We start from the raw sequence: 21,758 nt of genomic DNA on the forward strand, positions 1-21,758 counted from the left end.
AAAAAGGCATGGGGGTTTTGCAGTTTCGGTACGAATTTGTTCGAAAATAACAAATATTGCGACTTTAGATGTGTGTTCGTATCTTGAGTCGTCGTTTCCAATTGGAATGAACGGATATACCATTAATCCGTTCCAGTTTCCTTCTCCAATATAAAAAAATATTGAAATTTGTTTCTTTTTAGCATTTCAAATAAAAGTCAGAGTGAGAACATTACTAAACGTCACAAGAAAAACAGTAAATATATTTGTATGCGTCATCTAATGGTTTGGTCACTCTACAAAAATTTACGTGATTATTTGGCTTATTTTTTCCCTTTTTTAAACTCAAAATATTAAATTAATAATGAAAATAGTAACAATAATAATAATAATAACAACAACAACAACAACAACATGTAAAAAAATTCCAATGATACGAATGATTACTAACATTTTTGAAACTCGAATAAAGTTAAAGTTAAAATACATTCGAACCGGATGGATGATCATAATAAAAAAATGAAAAATATAATTGATAATTTACTCATTTTAAGAATATTTTTTCCCTTTTCAAAATAAAGTATAAAGAGAAGTTAAAAAAAGATATGGCACATCGCAGACAGTTTTGTACTTTTCAAGTATTTTTTTCTTTTTTCAAAATAAAATAATGTATTAAAAGAAATGGCAATTTTGCGCTTTGTAAGAATTTTTTAAAAATTAAAATAATGTAATTAACGACAAAATCAGTTTTCTAGATTCTTGAACGAACCCTGTGAAATTAAAGTGACTCATTTTGCAAAAATCAATACGATAAATACTACCCTTATTTACGTTGGAGAAATATAAGGTCCAACAAAGTGCATCTGTTTTTCATCCATACTTGAGACTGCTGTCCATTGGCTCCGCCTCCCTCTCCTCCTCCACTCTTGGTTGCCATAGTTTCCGAGCTGGGGTTTTGATTGGTTATGTCCGCCATCCTCTGTTCCATCTGCTCCAGACGCTCCAAGATGGACATCCTGAATTGGGTATCTACAGAAAATAAGACATATATACTATTATACATAGGTACTGAATATTTATTCACGACTTATATGTGAGCAAAAAAAGAAGAAGAACCAGGAGCCAGAGAACAAGCTACAAACATCCAGTCCACCAATCAGGGAGAGACTGCTAATTGCTCTTAATAAACATCTGATAACCTAGATCTAAACCAGGGGTCTCCAACCTGGTGCCCTCTAAGGACCGTTGAGGTTGCTCACCAGTGCTGGGTCACTGTGATTTTCTAGTAAGATTACTTATATCCATCCATTATCTGCACCGCTTATCCTCAGTAGGGTCGCGGGAGTGATTCAAGTCAAGTCAAGTCAAATTTATTTGTATAGCCCTTAATCACAAAAATGTCTCAAAGGATTACAATGACACAATTACCTGATCTTAAACCAACATGCGGGCAAGGAACAACTCTAAACCTCAGCGTCAGGAAAAAGAGAAACTTTGAGAAAGGACCTGACAAGTGGTATCCCCCTTCCAGGATGACCAGGGTGATGGAGCCCATCCCAGCTATCTTCGGGCAGTGGGCAGGGGACACCCTGAACTGGTTGTCAGCCAATCGCAAACCCAGGGACAATTTGGACCGGCAAATTCACCTAACATGCATGTTTTTGGAACAACTCCACACAGGAAGGTTCGATCTCATGACCTTAGAACTGTGCCACACACACGCTAACCACTTCACCGCCGTGCTGCCCTGTGTATAACAACATTTAATTCAATTCCAATTCGTGGATTTTATAAAGCAAATGAGCAACAAAATGTGCAGTTTTTAGCTAGCTATCTGTCTACATTTTTAGCTTTGTAGCTACATCTTCCTAATTTTTTAGCTATTTAGCAAGCTACCTGGCTAGCTTTTTACATCTGTGCATTATATCTAGCTAACATTTGCCCCTTTTTGCAAGTTATCAAGCTAAATTTTGATCCCCTTTCTAGCTTTCTACTTATCTTAGTTTTTAGGTTTCTATCTGGCTATGAATATGTCTTTTTACTCTTTTAGCTAGCTATCTAGCTCCCTTATAGTTTCTATACCTGTATACATTTCTAGCTTACTATGAAGCTACCTTTTTAGCTATTTAGCAAGCCATCCAGCCAAGTTGCTATTTTAGATATTCATACCAAACTGGGTAAAAAAGGTTGGAGACGCCTAATCTAAGTGAACAAAACATGAAAGGGAGGAATACACGATTCCTTTCTGTATTTACTGCCAGGACCTCTATCTGACAAAGAAGGACAAAGGTGCAGGGAATAATTCTCATGTGTGGATTGGGTAACTAAAGAATGTTACGACAAGAACCAGCTCTAACAACCACGTCTTTTTCATTTTACTTTGTCTTTTACATCTTTTATTTTGTTTTTATCCTGGAGTGCCATGTCTGTAAACTATGCGCACTACATTGTAATCAATGACAATAAAGACTATTCTTTTTTATCAGAACAATACATGACAGGAATACACCATAGAATATGTTGGAACACAAACTACCTTTAACTGAACAAAACATAAAAAAGAAAACAAAAAAATGTTTGTACACAAACTGGGAAAAAGAACATAATGCTCCAACACCAACCAGCTCTAACAGAACAAAACATGTAGTAAGTAAGTAATTCAATGCGGAATATTTTGTATCGCTCAATACATCTTACTGAACGAAACCATAAAAGAAAGACAATACAGTATAGGAAGATTTGTGGAAACACTGATTAAGAAATACAACATAATGTCCCAACACCAACCAAATCTAACAGAACAAAACATGTGAATTAAACAACACAGAATAGGCTGGGACACAAACTAACTTTAACTGGACAAAAAAACAAGTCAAGTTAAGTCACAAGAAAGAAGGACAACATAGGATATGTTGGGACACTAACTAGGAACAACTACAACACTAACTGGCTATAACAGAGCAAAACATGAAATAAATACATCAAAGGATAAGTTAAAACAATATATATCTCCAACAGAAAAGAAGTTTAGGTTGAGGCACTAATAAAGAAATACAACATAATGTCCCAACACCAACCAAATCTAACAGAACAAAACATGTGAATTAAACAACACAGAATAGGCTGGGACACAAACTAACTTTAACTGGACAAAAAAACAAGTCAAGTTAAGTCACAAGAAAGAAGGACAACATAGGATATGTTGGGACACTAACTAGGAACAACTACAACACTAACTGGCTATAACAGAGCAAAACATGAAATAAATACATCAAAGGATAAGTTAAAACAATATATATCTCCAACAGAAAAGAAGTTTAGGTTGAGGCACTAATAAAGAAATACAACATAATGTCCCAACACCAACCAAATCTAACAGAACATAACATGTGAATTAAACAGCACAGAATAGGCTGGGACACAAACTTACTTGAACTGTACAAAAAAAAAAACTAAGTGAAGTTAAGTCATAAGAAAGAAAGACAACATATGATATGTTGGGACACTGACTAGGAACAGCTACTACACTAACTGGCTATAACAGAACAAAACATGAAATAATATATCATAGGATAAGTTAAAACATTATATATCTTCAACAGAAAAGAAGGTTATGTTGTGACACTAATTAAGAAATACAACATAATGTCCCAACACCAACCAAATTTAACAGAACAAAACATGTAAATTAAACAGCACATGATAGGCTGGGAAACAAACTAACTTTAACTGTACAAAAAAACAAGTCAAGTCACAACAAAGAAAGACAACATTAAATATGTTGGGAGACTAACTAGGAACAACTACAACACTAACTGGCTGTAACAGAACAAAACATGAAATAAATACATCATAGGATAGGTTAAAACACTATATAGCTCGATCAAAAAGAAGGATATGTTGAGACACTAACTTGGAACAACTTCATAGAGTTCAATCAACAAATGCTATATCAAAATAAAAATATTTAGTTTATAATTTTTAATTTTATGACACAACTTGACGAAGCTAACATATATGGCTAGCATTTCTCTTCTACTCTTCTTGGGACTGAGAGGTCGCAGGTTCGATTCCCTGCTTCTCTTAGTTAAATGTCGAAGTGTCCTTGGGCAAGACACTGAAAATTTAGTGTTCCAGATAAGCAGGTAGGTGCATTGCGTGGCTGTCGCTGCTATCGGTGTGTGAGTGTGTGCGAATGGGTAAGTGTAAAGCACATTGTAAAGCGCTTAGGGGGTCTTCAGTGACTTGAAAAGCGCTATCTAAATGCAGACCATTTACCGTTTTACCATTTACAGCACAGGATATACTGGGACAGTAACCAGGAACAACTAAACAATCTTCCAACACCAACCAGCTCTAACAGAACAAAACATGAAAGTTAGAAGACGCTGGAACACTTCATTCCCCTTACTGAACAACAACATGAAATAATACAACAAAGGATATGTTGGACGCTACATAACTCAAACTCGAAAAAATAGAGAGTAAAATAAAGCAGACTATGTGGGGACACTCACAAGCTCTAACTGCACAAAACATGAAAGTAAATGATGCTAGACACATGCATGAACCATAAAATGTCAAATTTACCAGATGGAGGAGACAGTACGGAAAGGAAAATGCTGTAAGAAGGACAAAAATCAAGAAAGCACCAAAACTCATGAAAGGAAAGTAGAGAACAATGCCTGAAAGACAGAGGCATCAAAATCACTTGCTATTGTGCGAGACGGTAAACAACCTCCCTGCACTTGTTGAACTGTTATTGTCTCCTGAAGTAAACCCTGTCCAATTTCTTCTTCTTTTTCCCACTTCCCCTCCAAAAAGACAAATCGCCACAAACAATCCAAGCATGCAACAGGAAATATCCATTTTGTAAAAGAAAGGTCCCCAAAATGGTCTACGAACCCGAAGCTAACGACGAGTGCGTCTTTGTTCCAGTTGAGTTTCAAGTGCGCGACGCGCATGTAGATCCTCCCGACAACAGAGGGGGAGGGAGGTAAAAGAAAGGAGGGAGGAAAAAAAGAGAGAGGGAGCGAAAAAAAGAACACTATCCTCTCTTCAAATCAGCGCGCCAGACTTTGGGTAGCTTGGTTCGTCATCGTGACCGTCGCGGGGGGGAGGACGTGCTAGCAACCTGACGCGTCACCACGCCATTAAAATTCCTTTCCAAATCTTGGTTTTATTTTCAAAATGCTTTATATTGTCTGCTAAATGTCTTTTGTCTTTGCCCTTCGGTCTTTGAGGTGTGTGGTCGTGCAGCCGCATTGCCGCAGTGCGCAACGCGCAGACGCACGCGCACAGTGAAATCAGGGCAAGTTGGAGAGACGCGTGTGTTACGCACAAGCTACTTGACAAGGACCTAACCAACCCGTCAAACTCTCTTTCCTTAATAAAGGACAGGGTTGGCTTCAATATGAGGAAAAATACCCAAAAAGTAAAAGAAAACAAAAAAGTAAACAATGCAGTGACGGAAATATTCCCCCGCCTTGAAATGGTTCAGTCCATTTGATTCCTAGCCCCGCTCACTCCCCTTTATCCTGGCTACTGTCACTGTTTGCGTGCGAGTCTGTGGAGGCTCAGTTGTATTACACTAAAAGTTTGTTATACAGTGGTTATGTTACCACCCGCTTTTAGCATCCACACTTTCCACAATGCAAACTACGAATATAATGCATAGTCACAAAATATTGTAGACCATTCCGTGAATAAAATAGTCAACAGGAATAAGTAGAAAGGCAAATATAAAGTAGAAAACAAATAGTCTCCCGAAAACTAAGATAAGCAAGTTTGACGAAGCTTATGTAGCGCTTGACTTCGATACAACCACGGTGAGAGACAAGGGAAGGGCGATGTGCTAGCTATGTTTGAAAATGTTGGCAGCAGGCAGCATGAAGCCAAATGAGGTCACTTAGCATATTACACCCTGATCACCCGCTTAAGTTTTCTTCAGCAAAAACGTGATGAACAAGGGCATAGATTTTTTTAAAACATACCAATTCACCATGTACCATAATGAAATCTGATAACATTAGGTTTTGAATGTAATCAAAACATCCAAGGCAATGTATTGATAAAACCATGTTCTCATCGTACGTAATTATGTCGATTGGAGGAGGCATCCTCAAGTACAGAACATTATGCAAATGTCTCACTTCTTTGGCTTTCTAACAAGTTTAGCAACTTCGAACACCGTTATCTGATCCTTGTGGTCACAAATATCTGAGACCACGCCCAATGAGGCATGATCGAGTCAAGCCTCCCTGGTCCATTTAATAAGAGGAGCTAACCAATAACTCAGATTCAGATTCAGATCTACTTTATTGTCATTCTAGTACACGTGTATACGGAACGAAATGTCGATACGTCTGACCCGCACAGTTTCCTTGAATGTACAGATATAAATAAAATGTTGTATTGAGTTGGAGTATTGAGTACTAATAATATACTAAATAATTATGGCTATGTATAGTATTTTACAGTAGCGCAAATAGTGCAAGAGGAGCAGCTAACGAGATGCTAACTCGTGCTCTTTTCTACGGCCTTGGGTCCAGCACGTGGGCCACACATTGAAACCATATGGAGCGCGAGACCAAATCTCTCCGCAACAAAAAGTAAAAGGATGTTTTCAGATTTAACACCATGTCTGCTGGTTCAGGGGAATTTGCGTTTTTTTTTTCTGTACAAGGGAATCTCCCCAAATCGATTAGCATTATCGAAGGAAACTTTCGTTTTGTGCTTCTTTCAGTGGTCGATAGCTCCCATCATCTCCGGCGCCTCCCCTACCCCCCTTTTTCCCCTATCATTAATTCGCTGTGTTAATAAATTGTGTGTGTTATTTCCATCGGCCTGGTTCATTGATTCCATTCTCTTGGGATTATTAATTAATATCAAAACTCAAAGAGCTCAAAGTAATAACGTGATTTAACTTTTTTTTTTATCAGTGTAGGAAATTCTAGTATCCTTCAGAGAAAAAAAGATTTATGGTGGAGCACAAGCAACACCTAGAGGCAAGTTTGTTTACTGATTGCAGTAAAGGATAATTCGTTTCAATCCTAACGATTTTGAAAATAAAAGCTAGAAAAATCCTTACAATTAATAAAAAAAACACCAGATGAATTAAAGGGCAGTTTTAAAGAAATGGTAATTTATTTATGTTTTTACATCACATTTTGGTCTACTGTAGTTAAAAAAATTCCATCCGAAAAACATTGCACTCTCCAAAGTTTGATATACGGAAAACACTAAATAAAAAGGATGTTAACAGTATATCATGGATCCTCAGTCAAAACTGGCAAATAACTACTAATTCCATAAAACTCTTCTACTACATTCATGAAGCATTTTTATCATGATGCAGGAAAAATCACCTTTTTACTAAACCTTTTAAGTTCACACAAATAGAAATCTTAAAATAAGACATTTTAATGCCAATTAAGGTCTTATTTTTAGAATAATAAACGTAATACCTTTCAAGACTTTTCAAGGATCGGCTGAATTCTAACATAAGACGATACCCACTTTAATAATATAAGACGAAAATGTTTTGTGCTCTTACCGTCCAAAGACAGCCAATCATGCTGAGAGGAAGGGAGGGCAGGAAGGTCACGTGCTTTGTATTCGAAAACCACAGAAGAAGAGATGACCTCGCCACCCATTGCAACCTGCAGCATGACCAGTCCCGTGTCGTGGGCTGCGAACAATAACGTCAGAATATAAATGTAATGCAGTGCATAATTCTTCAAAGCAGGGGGGTGCAAACTTTTCAGAAAACAGTCTTTAGTAAATCCAGCATCCGTGAATTGTTTTCAGCGCTTGGCAATCAGCGTCGCGACCTCGTAGCTCGCCTTTGTAGCATTTTCATTTGACTCGCAGGGTCTTGTGAAAAAGCAGTGCTGTGACGTTTGAACAGCTTCCAGTTTCGTCTGGCTGCGCCTCTTGATATAGTATAATCTTTGAAGAAAGCCACAGTCTCTTGGCAAATAGGCAGACACAGTTGTTTCAGATTTTAGTGAAAAATACTCCAATTTTCACTTGTGGTGAAAGCGGCGGCCCTCACAGTCAAATTTCCTTTTTTAATTTAAGTCGCCATGTCGGAAATGGGTTGGCTAAAAATTCTCACAGAAAGCCAAGGGCAAAGGGGCTGAAGGGCTACTGCCATCATCTGGTGAAATGGTCATTTATTTATTATTTGTACAAAATTGTCTTATACTGCGGTCAACATTACTGGCAGGCCACATACAGTGTATTATACATTTTATGACAGAGGCCGCGGGCCGGTAAAAACTTGATCACAGGCCGTAACAAGCCCCGGGGCCGGACTTTGGATATGCCTGCCTTCAAAGGACAGTGTGTAATATTTAGTGCATCCAAGTGGCACAAATAAACCTTAATTCAGTTAAAAAACATTGATTTGTATCATGGGGAAAAACATGAACAATAATACCAGTTATATTTTTTATAAATATTAATGGTCGAAAAATGTGTACTTTTACATAGCGTAATCCATAACTAGTAGTCGGCGGCAAGTTTGTCTGAAATCTTGCTGCTATCCTGTGCTTAAACTTCTGTTTGTTTGCATTAGACAATGAAGTGCCATCCAGTGGTCAAATATTACACAATGTACCTTTAATACATGAAATACTTTATTTTCTTTTTTAAATGAATTTACTCAATGATTAATCTATTCATTTTGTGTAGGAAATACTCAGTTTTCAGTGATCCTGAAGCGAGGCAAGACATTTTTATATTTTATTTGTTCAACATTTTGTTATCAATGACAATAATGACGATTAATAGATTCGACAGTGCTTGTTCTCAGCTAATCAGTACGTGAGAATGACGACAGCCGGTGGCTGCTGATTTAAGTCATCTATTTTTGTATCACATGTGATCTACACGCTTGTACAGTGGAACCTCTACTTACGAATTTATTTCATTCTGGGAGTAGCTTTGTAACCTGAAATATTTGTAAGAAGAGTGTTTTGTATCAAAAATGGTTCGACAATGGGTCTGGGGCACGTGATCAGAGTTACCCAGGACGATTGGTAGGGGTGAGGTTCGTCCCTTTTCCTCAGACAAAAACTAATTTGGACAAGTCTTTGAAGTGGATAAAGGCATGCTCAACGTGAAGCTGATTGATGGGAACTGGAACTAAGTTATTTATAAGTTTTTAATATTTTATTAAATTGAAGTTTACGCTGCTGTTGGGTCGGTTAAAACACGGCACCCTATTAACCCCACGGCATGACGTGTAGCTCCTCCCTACCACGTTATTCTGGTATATCACCATGACAAAGAAAACAGAACATGCCCTAAAAAATTCTGGAATGGGTATATTCTGTCAAAGTTTATGATCTTATAAAGTTATCTCCAAAGACAGCCTTTATAGCATTGGATGCGCCAAAAAATATGAGTAAGGCGACATATCCAAAACTCATTCAGGTCTGTTAGAAAGGAAGCCTACAACATTTACATACCCTGAATCCATTTCTATGTGAAGTTGGTTCGGGGCTGAAGACTTCCTTATAGATCGCCAACATTACAAGGTTATTAGCATCTTTTGACACCTTGATGCCATGAATATAACTTTGTATATAATCATTGAGAGACTTTTGAACTGTCTTTGGAGATAGTCTGCATAATGAGGAAGAAATGATATGACTAGCGATTGAAGAGTCGGTCGCTGTTGTTTTAGCCTCCCTATTTGCTCCCCGTCTGATACATGGATACCAAAAATATGGTGGCTTAGGTCTCTCTGTCGGATCTACTGATTCGAGATAATACCTGGACAGTAGCAGCGCAGCACGCCGGGCTGGATGAGGGCAGCAGGGACGCTAATATGGTCGAACAAACAGCTGTACTCGCTGCTGGACTCCAACCAAGGCCCCGTGATGAGCACCTTGACGCCGCCCTACAGCCCAAAACATCAAACACACAATAACCGCCATGAAAAACCGTTCCTGGAAATGTATTGCCTTTAAAGCAATCCGCCAGCTAGAATGAATGAAGCCACCCACAGCAATCCATGTAATATTGAAATTTCATTAACTCAGCAATCAGCAGGAACATGCTCCATTTCTTTCACCGCCGCTTTCCGTCATGAGTCACTTTGATTCGACTCCCGGCAACAACCATGAATAAATAATGTTCCTCGTGTTGTTACTAACCTCTGGATAAGACCACTCCGGGGAGTAGTCTGTCACTGTGAACAGCCTCCCGCTTTCGTGGAGCATCCCCAAGGCACCCTGCTCGGCCTGGTGGTCTTCCCCCGGCTCTTCACCCGTCGTCCCCCCTTCCTGGGGGATGAGGACCCCATTGACGGCGGCCCCCGAGCCCTCCACTGAGATGAAATCGTTGATGAGGTCTGAAAACTGGCTCCCGAAGGAGGCTTCGAACCCTTCCAGGCTGATTGCCGCGCCGGTTGCGGCCGTGGACGGGGTGACACCGCCTCCTGGTGGCGGGAGGGTGGAGTTGTAAAGCGATCTTTGTGGGCTGGACAAGCCGTTGCAAAGGATTTCATTGTCGCCTCCCGTCGCCGTTCCCGATTCGTCGCTGTCGCCCTCTGTTGGTTGGAGGTAGTCGGCGTCCACATAGGAGTCGTGCGGAGCGCCGTTTTCTAGAACCTTCCCTCCTACTTCCTGATCACCGGGTTGGTCGGCATCCTGATTGATTAGGGGGAAAGAGCTTGGTGTCGGTTTCCCGTTCCTCCTGCACAGGTCTCGATTTGTTCTGTGGAGTCCATTGGCGACAAATGCCCGAGTTTGGTCTGGTTCTTGGGGGGTTTCTGTGCCGTTGGTCTGCTGGAGGAAGAGGTTAGGCGTAGGGTGGTGTCCTGATTGGGTCAACCCCGAGACGCAGGGCGAGGACATTACGGCGCTGAAGTCCATTTGTTCGAGGGTGGTACTCGGGCTTAGTCCAGCCCCTTCCCCGACGTAGCCACTCTGAGGTGCTAGTGGCGGCTCCAAGGGTGTGGCCTCTTTCTTGATGTTATTGACAAGGGAGGGGCTGTAGATGAAACCGTTGGACGAGCAGTGAATCCCCCCGTTGTTTCCGTTGCACCCCTCGGTTTTTCCACCGCCATAGGTCTGACCCTGCTTGGGGTTGTTGAGAAAGCAATCCGGGTCAAACGTCATAGCGGTTTCCGGAAGGCTAACCCCGCCGGCGGAGTCCAAAGAGCTTGAGAGAACCAATTCCCCACCTTCCCCTAATCCCACCCCGCCGGGGAAGGAGGCAAACCTTTGGTTTTCAGGGGCGACCGCTAACAGGATCCCGGGGGCAGGGGTTTCGTGGAGGTGGGTGTGGCCGGTTGAGTAGACAGAATCCCCGGTGAGGGTGGTTACCTCGGACATGAAAACGGCGGTGCCGGCTCCCATGGCGAGGGCTGGGCTGTCGGCCAGGTCGCTAGCGATGGAAAGGGGCGAGCTCTGGGTAGTGTCGGGGACTTCCACCTGATTGGTTGAAGTGGAGGAGGACACTTCCGTGCTGCTTTGGGGGAGGAGGGAGGGTTTAGGAAGGCGGCCGTTCCTGCGGTCGCCCCCGCCAGCCCTGCTCCGGCGTCCACCGGGACTGGGCTCCGTCTGGCCTTCAGAAACGTCGCTGTTCTGGACCTCGGTGCCGTCGGGTACTTCGGACCTTGGGGGAGCCGGGGCGCTGCCCCCGCCTGCCGCAGCTCCGCCCCCTGCCGTCGTGCCCGACTCCTGCTTGGACGAGATGATTCGTTGCTTGACGCTGGAGCATTTCTGATGGAGGCTGCTTCCGGCACCTGATGATCAAAAAAATTGCATTAATTGAAAATAATACAGAGTAGTAACTGGGTTTGAATATTTTTAAAAAATGTCATTTTGTCATAGGCAATTGAATTTTGCTTTAAAATTATGAACAAGGGGAAAAAGTTATGAGTAATGAAATTGTCACGGTTGCCATGGCGCCCAATTGGCCCTGCCTGTGTGGCGCCAGCTGCGGTTCGTTGACAGATTGACTTTCTGTCTATTTAACCTCAGTGCTCTCCCTCTTCCTTTGCCAGTCCGTCAACGAACCTCTGCCTCGCAAGACGTGGGTTTTGACTCGACTTTGTTTCCTGTTGGTATTTCCTGTTCCGTATTGTTCCCGTTTATTTTGTCCGTTTAATAGCGGTTTCCAGTTTTTGTTCCCGTCTAGTTTGTCCTGTTTATTTTCAATATTCTGTTATGATATCAATCCTGTGTGTCCGGTATCGGCCCCATCTGTCCGATATCTGCTCAGACAATTGGTATCGATCTCGTCAGCCTCTGGCTTCCTATTATTCCATGCCAGACTGCTGCCTAACGTACATGACTCCCCATTTCCCGTAAAATAAAAGGCTTGTGTGAGAAACGTCAAGCATTTGGGTCCTGATCGTGTTTCGGTTCATGACAGAAATAATTCTGGAGTCAGGTATCACATTGCTCCAGCTACTATTTACCTCTGCGCACTTCCTGACTACTTGAGTCAGCTAGGAGCGAAAAATACAAGGGAATGGCCAAAGTCCTATTAGGAGTTATACTGAAAAGCACGAATGCACGCATGCAAAAAGAACCAAAAATAAGTCCCCCAAAAAAAGGAAAATAATTTTACAACATTCCATACTTTTGTTAGATTCCTGATTATACAGTTATTAGCTCTATCTCGAAGAAAAAAGAAATCATTAGATAGTTAAATGTAAGACTTTTAACCAAATATAAGATTTTTCTCAAGGCCCTAATTTGTGTTTATTGAATTTAAAAGGTTTCCAAGTTCTTAAAAATGCAGACTGCAAGATGAAAGCTAAGAATGGGGCTAATCAGTCATAATATTAGTAAAAATAATGAAAAAAATATTTTGAAAAAGCAGAACAATTTCAGAAAAAATGATGCGAGAAAAAGAATGGTGAGTAAACTTGTGAAAGGAATTATAAACAATTTTATGTTTAAAAAATGCAGAGATGAGAAGAATTGGTGTGAATTTGTGAAATGAATAAAACAAATGTAATAGAGGGGAAGAGACAGAACTGCTGATCATCAATAAGTGTGTTGAAGCTGTAAAACGACAACAACAAATTAAATAAAAGAAAATGTCAGTGTTTTCTTTCGATGATTAACTTCGTTGTCTATTTGAAACCGTGCTTTGGCGTCCTCTCGCGGCTGTAAACTAGACTGCAGTACAGGTCACTGGAAAGTGAGTGTTTTAAATGCTCATGCAAAATGCACAAAGTCATTTGTAAAACGTTTCAATTGGAGCAAAAACAATTTGTAATCCTGAATTTGCTGAGTTGGCACAGATAGGAAGAGATAAACGCGAATGGAATAAAAATTGGAGTCAACAAAAGCACTTTGTCCTTATTCGCCCTCCACAAACACATCAAAAGATGAGAGATGAGGTCATTTTTATCTTTTTTTTTGTGCAAGAGTGTGTGTGTGAATACTAAAGTCATTTTCTCTCTGATGCTGATTTATGAATAATACATGATGGATATTTCGGGCACCTCCATCTTTTTGGGCTTTTTTTTAGTTCCTTTGGTGCAATGCAAGCTTGCCAGTAGATGGCAGCATTGCACCGAAGTATCGGAAAAATGTCACCAAAATAAAAAAGCAAAAATTATTTAATAACTGAAACTGCACAGTCGGTTCTTTATAGTCGGTTAGACATCACAAGTTCTAGATTTGCCTCTTATCTTTTCATTTAGCATGAGAGGCCTCTGACGTGTTTTTTTTTTAAAAACAGGTCAAAATTACAGTAATATAAGAAGGAAAAATACTTTAAGTCAAGTCAGGTCCTGTTGCACCCCCCCCCCCCCCCCCTAGCATACGTCACAAGGGCAAACGTTAACACAGCAGTGGTTAGCACATTCGCCTGGCACGCGAAGGTCCCCAGTATGAGAGCAGTTGGAAACATTTGTTGGCCTGGAGAGGGAGAGTGCGACCTGGCTGTACTTGCCCTAAGACACACCACATTATATTGTGCCCCCACTGACTGGTGTGGTTAAGGGATCTGACCAACCAACCAATTAACATCCATCCATCCATTATCTGCACCGCTTATCCTCAGTAGGGTTGCGGGGGTGCCGGAGCCCACCCCAGCCATCCTCGGGCAGTGGGCAGTGGACACCCTGAACTGGTTGCCAGCCAGTCGCAGGGCACACAGGGACAGACAACGAAACCCTCGCAAGCACAGGGAGAACATCCAAACTCCACACAGGAGGTTTGATCTCATAACCTCAGAACTGTGCTGCACACGCGCTATCCACTGCGCTGCTGTGCTGCCCAAGTGTGAAAATACAACGAGAAATTTGAACCTGGTAATGTGTTAAACATTTCACAGATAAGTCGCACCCCCGAGCAAACTATGAAAACTCCAATTTATAGTCCGGAAAATAGATTAAATACGGCTTTTAATCGATTCACCCCTGTAGTCTGGAATTTAGGGTATTTACAGGGTTCGAACACTTTCATTTAGGCACTTTTCAAGCAGTTGCAAGGACGATTTTGGCATTTTTTGGACTTTTCAGTGTAAACAAACGAGAGCGGCTACTCACACATGGGCTTGAGTTGTCCGATGAGCTCCTCTTTACTCCACTTGGCCCACTCTTTCCTGTCCGTGTTGATGGAACACAGAACCGGACCGCACGGCTTCCCGCTGTCGTCCACTGCTGGAACGTTCAGGTAGTGCACCAGGACGATGTCCGGGTTCTGCAAGACAACAGGAGTGACGCGCTACTTTCGGGTGTCAGTAATATGGGGGGTAACTGGATATCAATTTTTAAATGAAGTAACTAGTAACTGTAACAACTAGGTTTATTCTTGTATATAATTTCTGATTACAAATTTTGTTTCAATTTTTCTCAACTCAAACTAAGCCTAAGTGACAAACGCCATGATTAAAATAATTAACTAATAAACTAAGAACACAACTCCAACAAGAAAATTAAGCAGTGACTTATTTAATCTCCCTAAAAGTTTCATTCTTCATCAGATACTTTTAAGAAGGCAAGTCAGATTTAGTAGGTTTAAAATGTGTGAGGGCCGACGACTCAGCTTGAACAGCACTTAATAAATTCACACATTGCAAAAGGTTTGCAGTGCTTAGTGATCAGCGTCGCTATCTCATGGCTCGCTTTTGTAGCATTCTCATTTTACTCGCTGGCGTTTCGTGTGCAGTTAAAGCAGCTTCCCGTTGCTTCACCTTTTCACAGTGTTTGTTTCCAGTGTTTTTGCATCTGACATTATGGTATTATATTCTTTGAAAACAGCCACAGTCATTTGGCAAATCAGGCAGACACGGTTGTTTTTGATTTCGGGGAAGAAAATACTCCAACATTCACTTGTCCTGGAAGCGGAGGCCCTCACAGTCAACGTTCCTTTTTATATTTACAGTCACCATGTCCGAAATGGGGTGGGCTACAATTTTCACAGAAAGCCAACGGCAAGGTGGCCAAAGGGCTACTGCCGTCATCTAGTGAAATCGTGATTTTGTTATTTGTACAAATGTATTTTATACCGCGGTCAACATTACTGGTGGGCCACATATTGTTGTGGATTAACTGTAAGTCAGCTTCGAGCTGACAACAGAGCTGACAACAGAAATCTGGCAAGATGTTATGAAAAAATGTTGATACAAGAACTCACAAGTAGCTGACTTAAGCGAGTCGATCCCAAGAAAAAAACACTTTGGAATCCGAGAAAAACATCACGCGATCACGAGAACACAGTATAAAAAGCCCTGCGCCTCCTGGACGAATTTGAAAGTGGCTTGAATGTTGCTGAATAAAGGGCATTCCCTCTGTCATATTTCTGTCTCTGTGTATATTTTGGGGCGATGCCCAACGGCGTCATCTCCATAATAAGTGGTGCCCAACGTGGGGCCCAAACCCACGACCCTGAGATTAAGAGTGTCATGCTCTACCGACTGAGCTAGCCGGGCCAACGACTAGCCAATGTCGTCCTCTCCAAAAATATGATTAATTTTTTGACAGAGGCCGTGGCCCGGTAAAAATTTGATTACGGGATGTAACTAGCCCCCGGGGTGAACATTGGACATGTACACCAAAAGAGTCTTTTCCATGTTCAGGCGTTTTTCTTGCGTTTACTCATATCTTTCAGGGCCACTTTCTGTTTTGTTTATCCGAATACCTATTTTGTATTTCCCAAAAAGGTAACATCCAGCAATTCTTATATTTAGTTGCATGACCAGAGGTTTTTATAACTGCTTCAGATTTGAGTGGCATGGAGTCAACATACTTGTGGCACGCTTCAGTTTTAACTCCATAATTGCTTAACAGCATTCCACACTTCATTTACATTTCTTGGTTTTGCTTCACAAACAGTATTTTTTACATCACCCCACAAGCTCTAGATCGGATTGAGATCTGTGGATTGGGCTGGCCACTCCATAACATTGATTTTAGTGGTTTTTACTGGTGTGTTTGGGGTCATTTTCTTGTTGGAACACCCAATTCAAGGGCATGCCCTATTCAGCATAAGGTAACATAACTTCTTCAAGTATCTTGATATACACAAACTGATCCATAATCCCTGGTATGCCATAAATGTGCCCAACACCAGAGTAGGAGAAACATGCCCGGACCATGATACTTGCACCACCATGCTTCACAGTCTTCAATGTGTACTGAGGTAGTTTGGGGGTCATCTTAAACATGGTCTGTGATTCCTGAACCCCAAAAGGAGAGTTTTATTTTAATTAGTCCAAAAAAATGTTCATTTTTCCTTAGGCCAGTTAATGTGTTTTTTGGCGAATTGTAACCTCTTCTGCACATGCCATTTTTTAACAGAGGGACTTTGCTTGGGATTCTTGAAAATAAATTTGCTTCTCACGGACTGACACGGCGTTTACAGGTAACTGCAGACTGTGTTTGCTTATCCTGGATCTGATCATTGGCTGAGCCTTTGCCATTCTGGTTATTCTCCGGTCCATTTTAACTGTTGTCTTCAGGTTTCTTTCATGTGACTCTGGTTTTTCTACCCATTGAAGGCATTGCAGATGATTTGAGCTGAACAGTCAACAATTTGTTGCACCTCTTTATAGGTTCTACCCTCTGCAATCAACTTTTTGATCAAAGAACGCCGTTCTTCGGAGCAGTCTCTTGAACGACCCATTTTCCTCAAATGCATGTTCAAACTGTGCTGGCTTCATCATCCCTTAATAGGCGTCACAGATGCACACCGGATTCACACTTGATTTGGTGTTTTTATTTCCCAAAATAAATGAACTTACAAAATGGGTTGCCACACTGATGATTACTGATGTGAGTCATCTGTGCCTGCTCCTTTGGCACAAACTGCCTCCGACTCTGATTGTCTCACTCCTTTCTGTCACCTGTTGTCAGTCTGTCTGCAAACCTCAGTGTACTCTAGGTAAGCTTTTTCGACCCTGACTCACACCGGTTTTTGCTCCCGCCTGTTTCCTGGCTACTGACCCGTTTTTTCCGTTCCCGATCATGGGTGCAACCGTTTCCCTTCTTCGAATAAAACTGAGAGAAATGTAACGCAAGTGGGTCCTGTCTCCGTTCTGGTCTTGACAACTGCACCTACTGGTAACTTGTCTGGAATGTAACAATAAAAAAATACGCTAAAAACCTGAGTCATTCTGGTTAGTCACATTGCACTGCTATAATTTCAAACAGCACTGTACACCGTCTATATCTTCGGTAATTTAGTGATTAGGATTCAGCTCTGTCACCCCCGTGACCTGGGTTCGATTCCCATTGCATCTAGTATTTTGCGATTGTGCTCAGCAATATTAATCACTGCACAAATACGGTAATATATTACCGTAGAACCTCGTGTATAACGTGCTCCCAAACTTTGAGTTCTTTTTCTGAGTAAAACAAATCCTTGTTTTATACGAAGAAATAGGGTACTTATATTTTTCAGCAACGCAACAACACAGGTCAGGTGGGAGGTCGTTCATAGCGTGTCAGACAAGACTCCCTCACCTCCCCATAAAACATTTACGGGGGCCCGGCCCCCGCTCGGACACTGCAGGGGCCGGCACCGACCATTTCCGAAGCGGCCGTACCGTAGCTCACGGAATTTATACGTTATGAATGATTCAACAGGTGTGTACGTGGCGCTTCTCCATTAAAAATTCAGCAGGTGAGGTGGAGGAGGAGGCCGGATGAGAAAAAAATCGACACGCAGGCTCGTTTCTGATCATATTCGCCGACGTGACGCGGAATTTCGCAAAAAGGGGAGTCGAGGAAATGCATGATAAACAGGGGGGAGATTGCGATGTATTTGATAAGGGGGGGAATCAATTTAGCCGACGTGGCAAGGACGTCCTTGTAAAATTCATGTGACAAATTATGCAAGGCGGGGGACGCGTGAAGGCGGAGGGGATTTCCATTTTTGAAATGAACATCATTTGATATTTTTGCAGAAAATGGAATGAAAAGATTCAATATGATGATGGAGTTGTGCTGACCCTTTTGCCTGAGTGGGCGTGTGTTTTAGTACACTGAAGGAAAATAAGTAGTTAAGTAAGTCAAATACTGTAGTGATTTTTCCAAGGCAAAAAAATGTTTCACTTTCTTAGTTTTGCTCATTAAAGGATTATCCATTCCATCCATTATCTGCACCGCTTATCCTCAGTAGGGTCGCCGGGGTGCCAGAGCCCATTCCAGCTGACTATGGTCGGTAGGGACACAGAGACAGACAACTCACTCACTCATTCACACCTAGGGACAATTTGGACCGGCCAATTCACTTGACATGCATGATTTTAGAATGTGGGAGGCATGCATGGGGAGAACATGCAAACTTCGCACAGGAGGTTCGATCTCATGACCTCAGAACTATACCGCATATACGCTAACCACTCAGCCGCCGTGCTGCCCCTATATATATCCATCCATCCATCCATTATCTGCACCGTTTATCGTCAGTAGGGTCGCGGGGGTGCTGAAGACCCATCCCAGCTATCTTTGGGCAGTGAGCAGCCAGTGGCAGGGCACACAGAGACAGACAACTCACTCGCTCATTCACACTTAGGGACAATTTGGACTGGCAAATTAACCTGACATGCATGCTTTTAGAATGTGGGAGGAAACCCACGCAAGCACAGGGAGAACATGCAAACTCCAGATGAGGAAGCTGCGATAGCTGGACTTGAACCCTGAACCTCTGCACCGTGGGGCTGCATGCTAACCAAGCAGCCGCCGTGCCGCACATTTAACGATTATAAATATAGTAAAAGGATTATAATGATAGTAAAAGGAAAAGAGGATGTTTGTTTTTTATTCTACTACCAAAAATATTATATTTTTTTGAAAAGATGACAAGTCTTTTCTTAGATTAAGCAAAATTGTCGATAATAAAATATACTAAAGGTAGCATGTTTGTTTTTATTTTACCAAGAAACACTGTTAAATTACAAGAACAATACTAAAAGAAAAATAACTTAAAATAGATATCTTTACACATTTTCTTAACTTTATTTAAATGAAAACAATAGTAGATTATTTTCTTATTTATGATTGTTTATTACAAAACAAATGAAATGAATGAATGAGACTAAAACAAAATATTATTGTTTGTTTTTTATTTAACTAGAAAAAAAAATTCAAAATAAGAAGAATAATCTGTGACGATTCTAAATTTCTTACAATTATTTCCTTTGAAAAAAAATGATATTTTTAATGCAAGCCAGCTCTTGAATTTCAATTTCATGGAAGGGTGTTTACCCCATGTGCGGTCCCTTCTCAAGGTTTCTTCATATTCCTCATGCTGAGGTTTTTGAGTTTTTCCTTGCCCTCATGTAGGTTTTAGATCAGGGGATGGTGTCATAGTAGTTTGCAATAGTCTGTGGTCCGTGCAGCTCTTTGAGACTCCTTGTGATTAAGGGCATCACAAATAAACATGACTTGACTTGAGGTTTTGGAGTTTTTCCTTGCCCCCATGTGGGTTTTAGATCAGGGTATGGTGTCATAATAGTCTGAAGTCTGGTCTTTGCAGCTCCTTGTGATTAAGGGCGTCTCAAATAATCATGACTTGGATTTTATCAAAGGATTAACACAAGTGAAAACAGAACAAGCACGTGTTTCGGATGAAAATCTGTTAAAAATATAGAAAAAGTAATATTTACTTTTTCTCATCTTCCTAACGTGATTTTCTTTGGAAAAAAACCCAAAGAAACCCAAATGATACTTTTTTCCTTATCGACTATGCAGGTTAATGATATAGTAAAAAGAAAATATGACGTTTGTTTTTATTTTACTATAAATAATTGGTAAGGATATAAAACATTAAAACCGGCTTTTTTCTTATTCTCTTAATCTTATTTAACATTTCGATTATTTTCTTATTTAGGGATTATTTTCCTTAAACAAAAACAATGTCATGATTACCAATGTGTGGACTCTGATTAGCTCCCTGTCGCTATTTAAACCCGCTCCTTTCTGTCACCTGCTGTCAGTCCGTCTGCAAACCTCAGTGTACTCTAGGCAAGCTTTTTCGACCCTGACTCCCACCTGTTTTTGCTACCGCGTATTTTCCTGGCTTCGACCCGTTTTTTGAACCTGACCACGTCTACTCTCCTCTCCTGGCTTTCGACTTGTTTCCGATCCCGACCAAGTTTTTTGGCTCTCCTGTCCCGGCTACTGACCCGTTTTTTTTCCGTTCTCGACACCACCATCGCCTGCCACGGAAGTCCCACTTCTGCATTCGGAGCGACCTGCTTCCCGTGTCTAGCGATCACCGGATCGTGGGTGCAACCCTTTCCTTTCTTCCAATAAAACTGAGAGAAACGTAACACAAGTGGGTCCTGTCTCCGTTCTGGTCCTGACAAACAAGTTATATAGTGAAAAATGACGTCTTTTCGAATAGAATAAAATGTTAAAATACAAAAAAAATCATACCATGTTTCCCTAATTTTCTTAATCTTATTTTCTCATTTTCTTTTAATGATTGTTTTCCTCATTGAAAAACAAGTTAAAAATAAATTAAAAAGACAGTATGATGTTTGTTTTTATTCTACGATAAAAAAATCGCTAGAAATATAAGTGAATAAATAAATATAGTACTTTTCCTTTTATTTTTTTCTTTTAAAAAATCCATTATGTTCTTAACTTTATTTTCTCATTTTTTTTCTGTTCTTGTTCTCTATTTCCTATTTTTAATTTAAAAAAAAAGGTTTTCTTGGTTAGTATCGCATTTCGACCCCGGCAAGGCCGGTTGAAAAAGTTCTCAGTGAAAAAAAAAAGTTTCTTGAAGCTACTGCGTTCACATCGTACCCGAATCCATCCTGAATGGGACGATAAACCCCGGAATAGTGTCCGCTTTTTATTATTACCCCGCTTTTTCTTTTTTTTGCATCATTAAATTTTGAAGAGGAGGATGTTTATTGACTCTTTATGTTGGAAGTTACTGTTCTGTTTTGAAAACCGAATGGACAATTTAGTAGATTAAACGCGTAGTGCGTAAAATTAACAGTAGGATTAATGATTATTTAGATACAGAGAAGACTTTATGATGGTATTCAGGGTTTGTATACCTTTTTCATGGCCAAATTCCAGCACTTTTCAAGCACTTTCAAGGCCAAATTTTCCATTTTTCCAGTACCGTCAGGGGATAAATAATGACTAAAATAAAGTTGCTGTCTTGCTGCTAGCCCACGCTTTGTTCAATTTTGAGCTATTCTTATCTACGATCTACCATCCTTTTTGTGTCATTTGGCTACTCTAAACTGACATGAATTCTGCCATTCTGCTTTAACAATGCACGCGCAACTTCAATATATCACACATGTTTACAAAGATGGAAAGGGCTCTATAG

General features: G+C 40.8%; 1 protein-coding gene across 5 annotated transcripts in view; it reads right to left on the minus strand.

The window, feature by feature from the left end:
• LOC148363806 (calmodulin-binding transcription activator 1-like) overlaps window positions 1-21,758 on the minus strand; it is a 183,325-nt gene that overhangs the window by 33,078 nt on the left and 128,489 nt on the right. For all 5 annotated transcript variants that reach the window (XM_088337864.1, XM_088337862.1, XM_088337863.1 and 2 more), the window contains 5 exons: window positions 14,507-14,660; window positions 10,146-11,740; window positions 9,763-9,889; window positions 7,535-7,669; window positions 860-1,008 (listed from right to left, as the gene is read on the minus strand). In XM_088337864.1, the coding sequence (XP_088193990.1) occupies window positions 860-1,008; window positions 7,535-7,669; window positions 9,763-9,889; window positions 10,146-11,740; window positions 14,507-14,660 (2,160 nt within the window). The remainder of the gene's footprint in view (window positions 1-859; window positions 1,009-7,534; window positions 7,670-9,762; window positions 9,890-10,145; window positions 11,741-14,506; window positions 14,661-21,758) is intronic.

Source organism: Urocampus carinirostris, chromosome 6, assembly GCF_059441175.1.
Source record: "Urocampus carinirostris isolate Australia breed hairy pipefish chromosome 6, RoL_Ucar_1.0, whole genome shotgun sequence".
In the NCBI taxonomy this organism is placed as follows: domain Eukaryota; kingdom Metazoa; phylum Chordata; class Actinopteri; order Syngnathiformes; family Syngnathidae; genus Urocampus; species Urocampus carinirostris.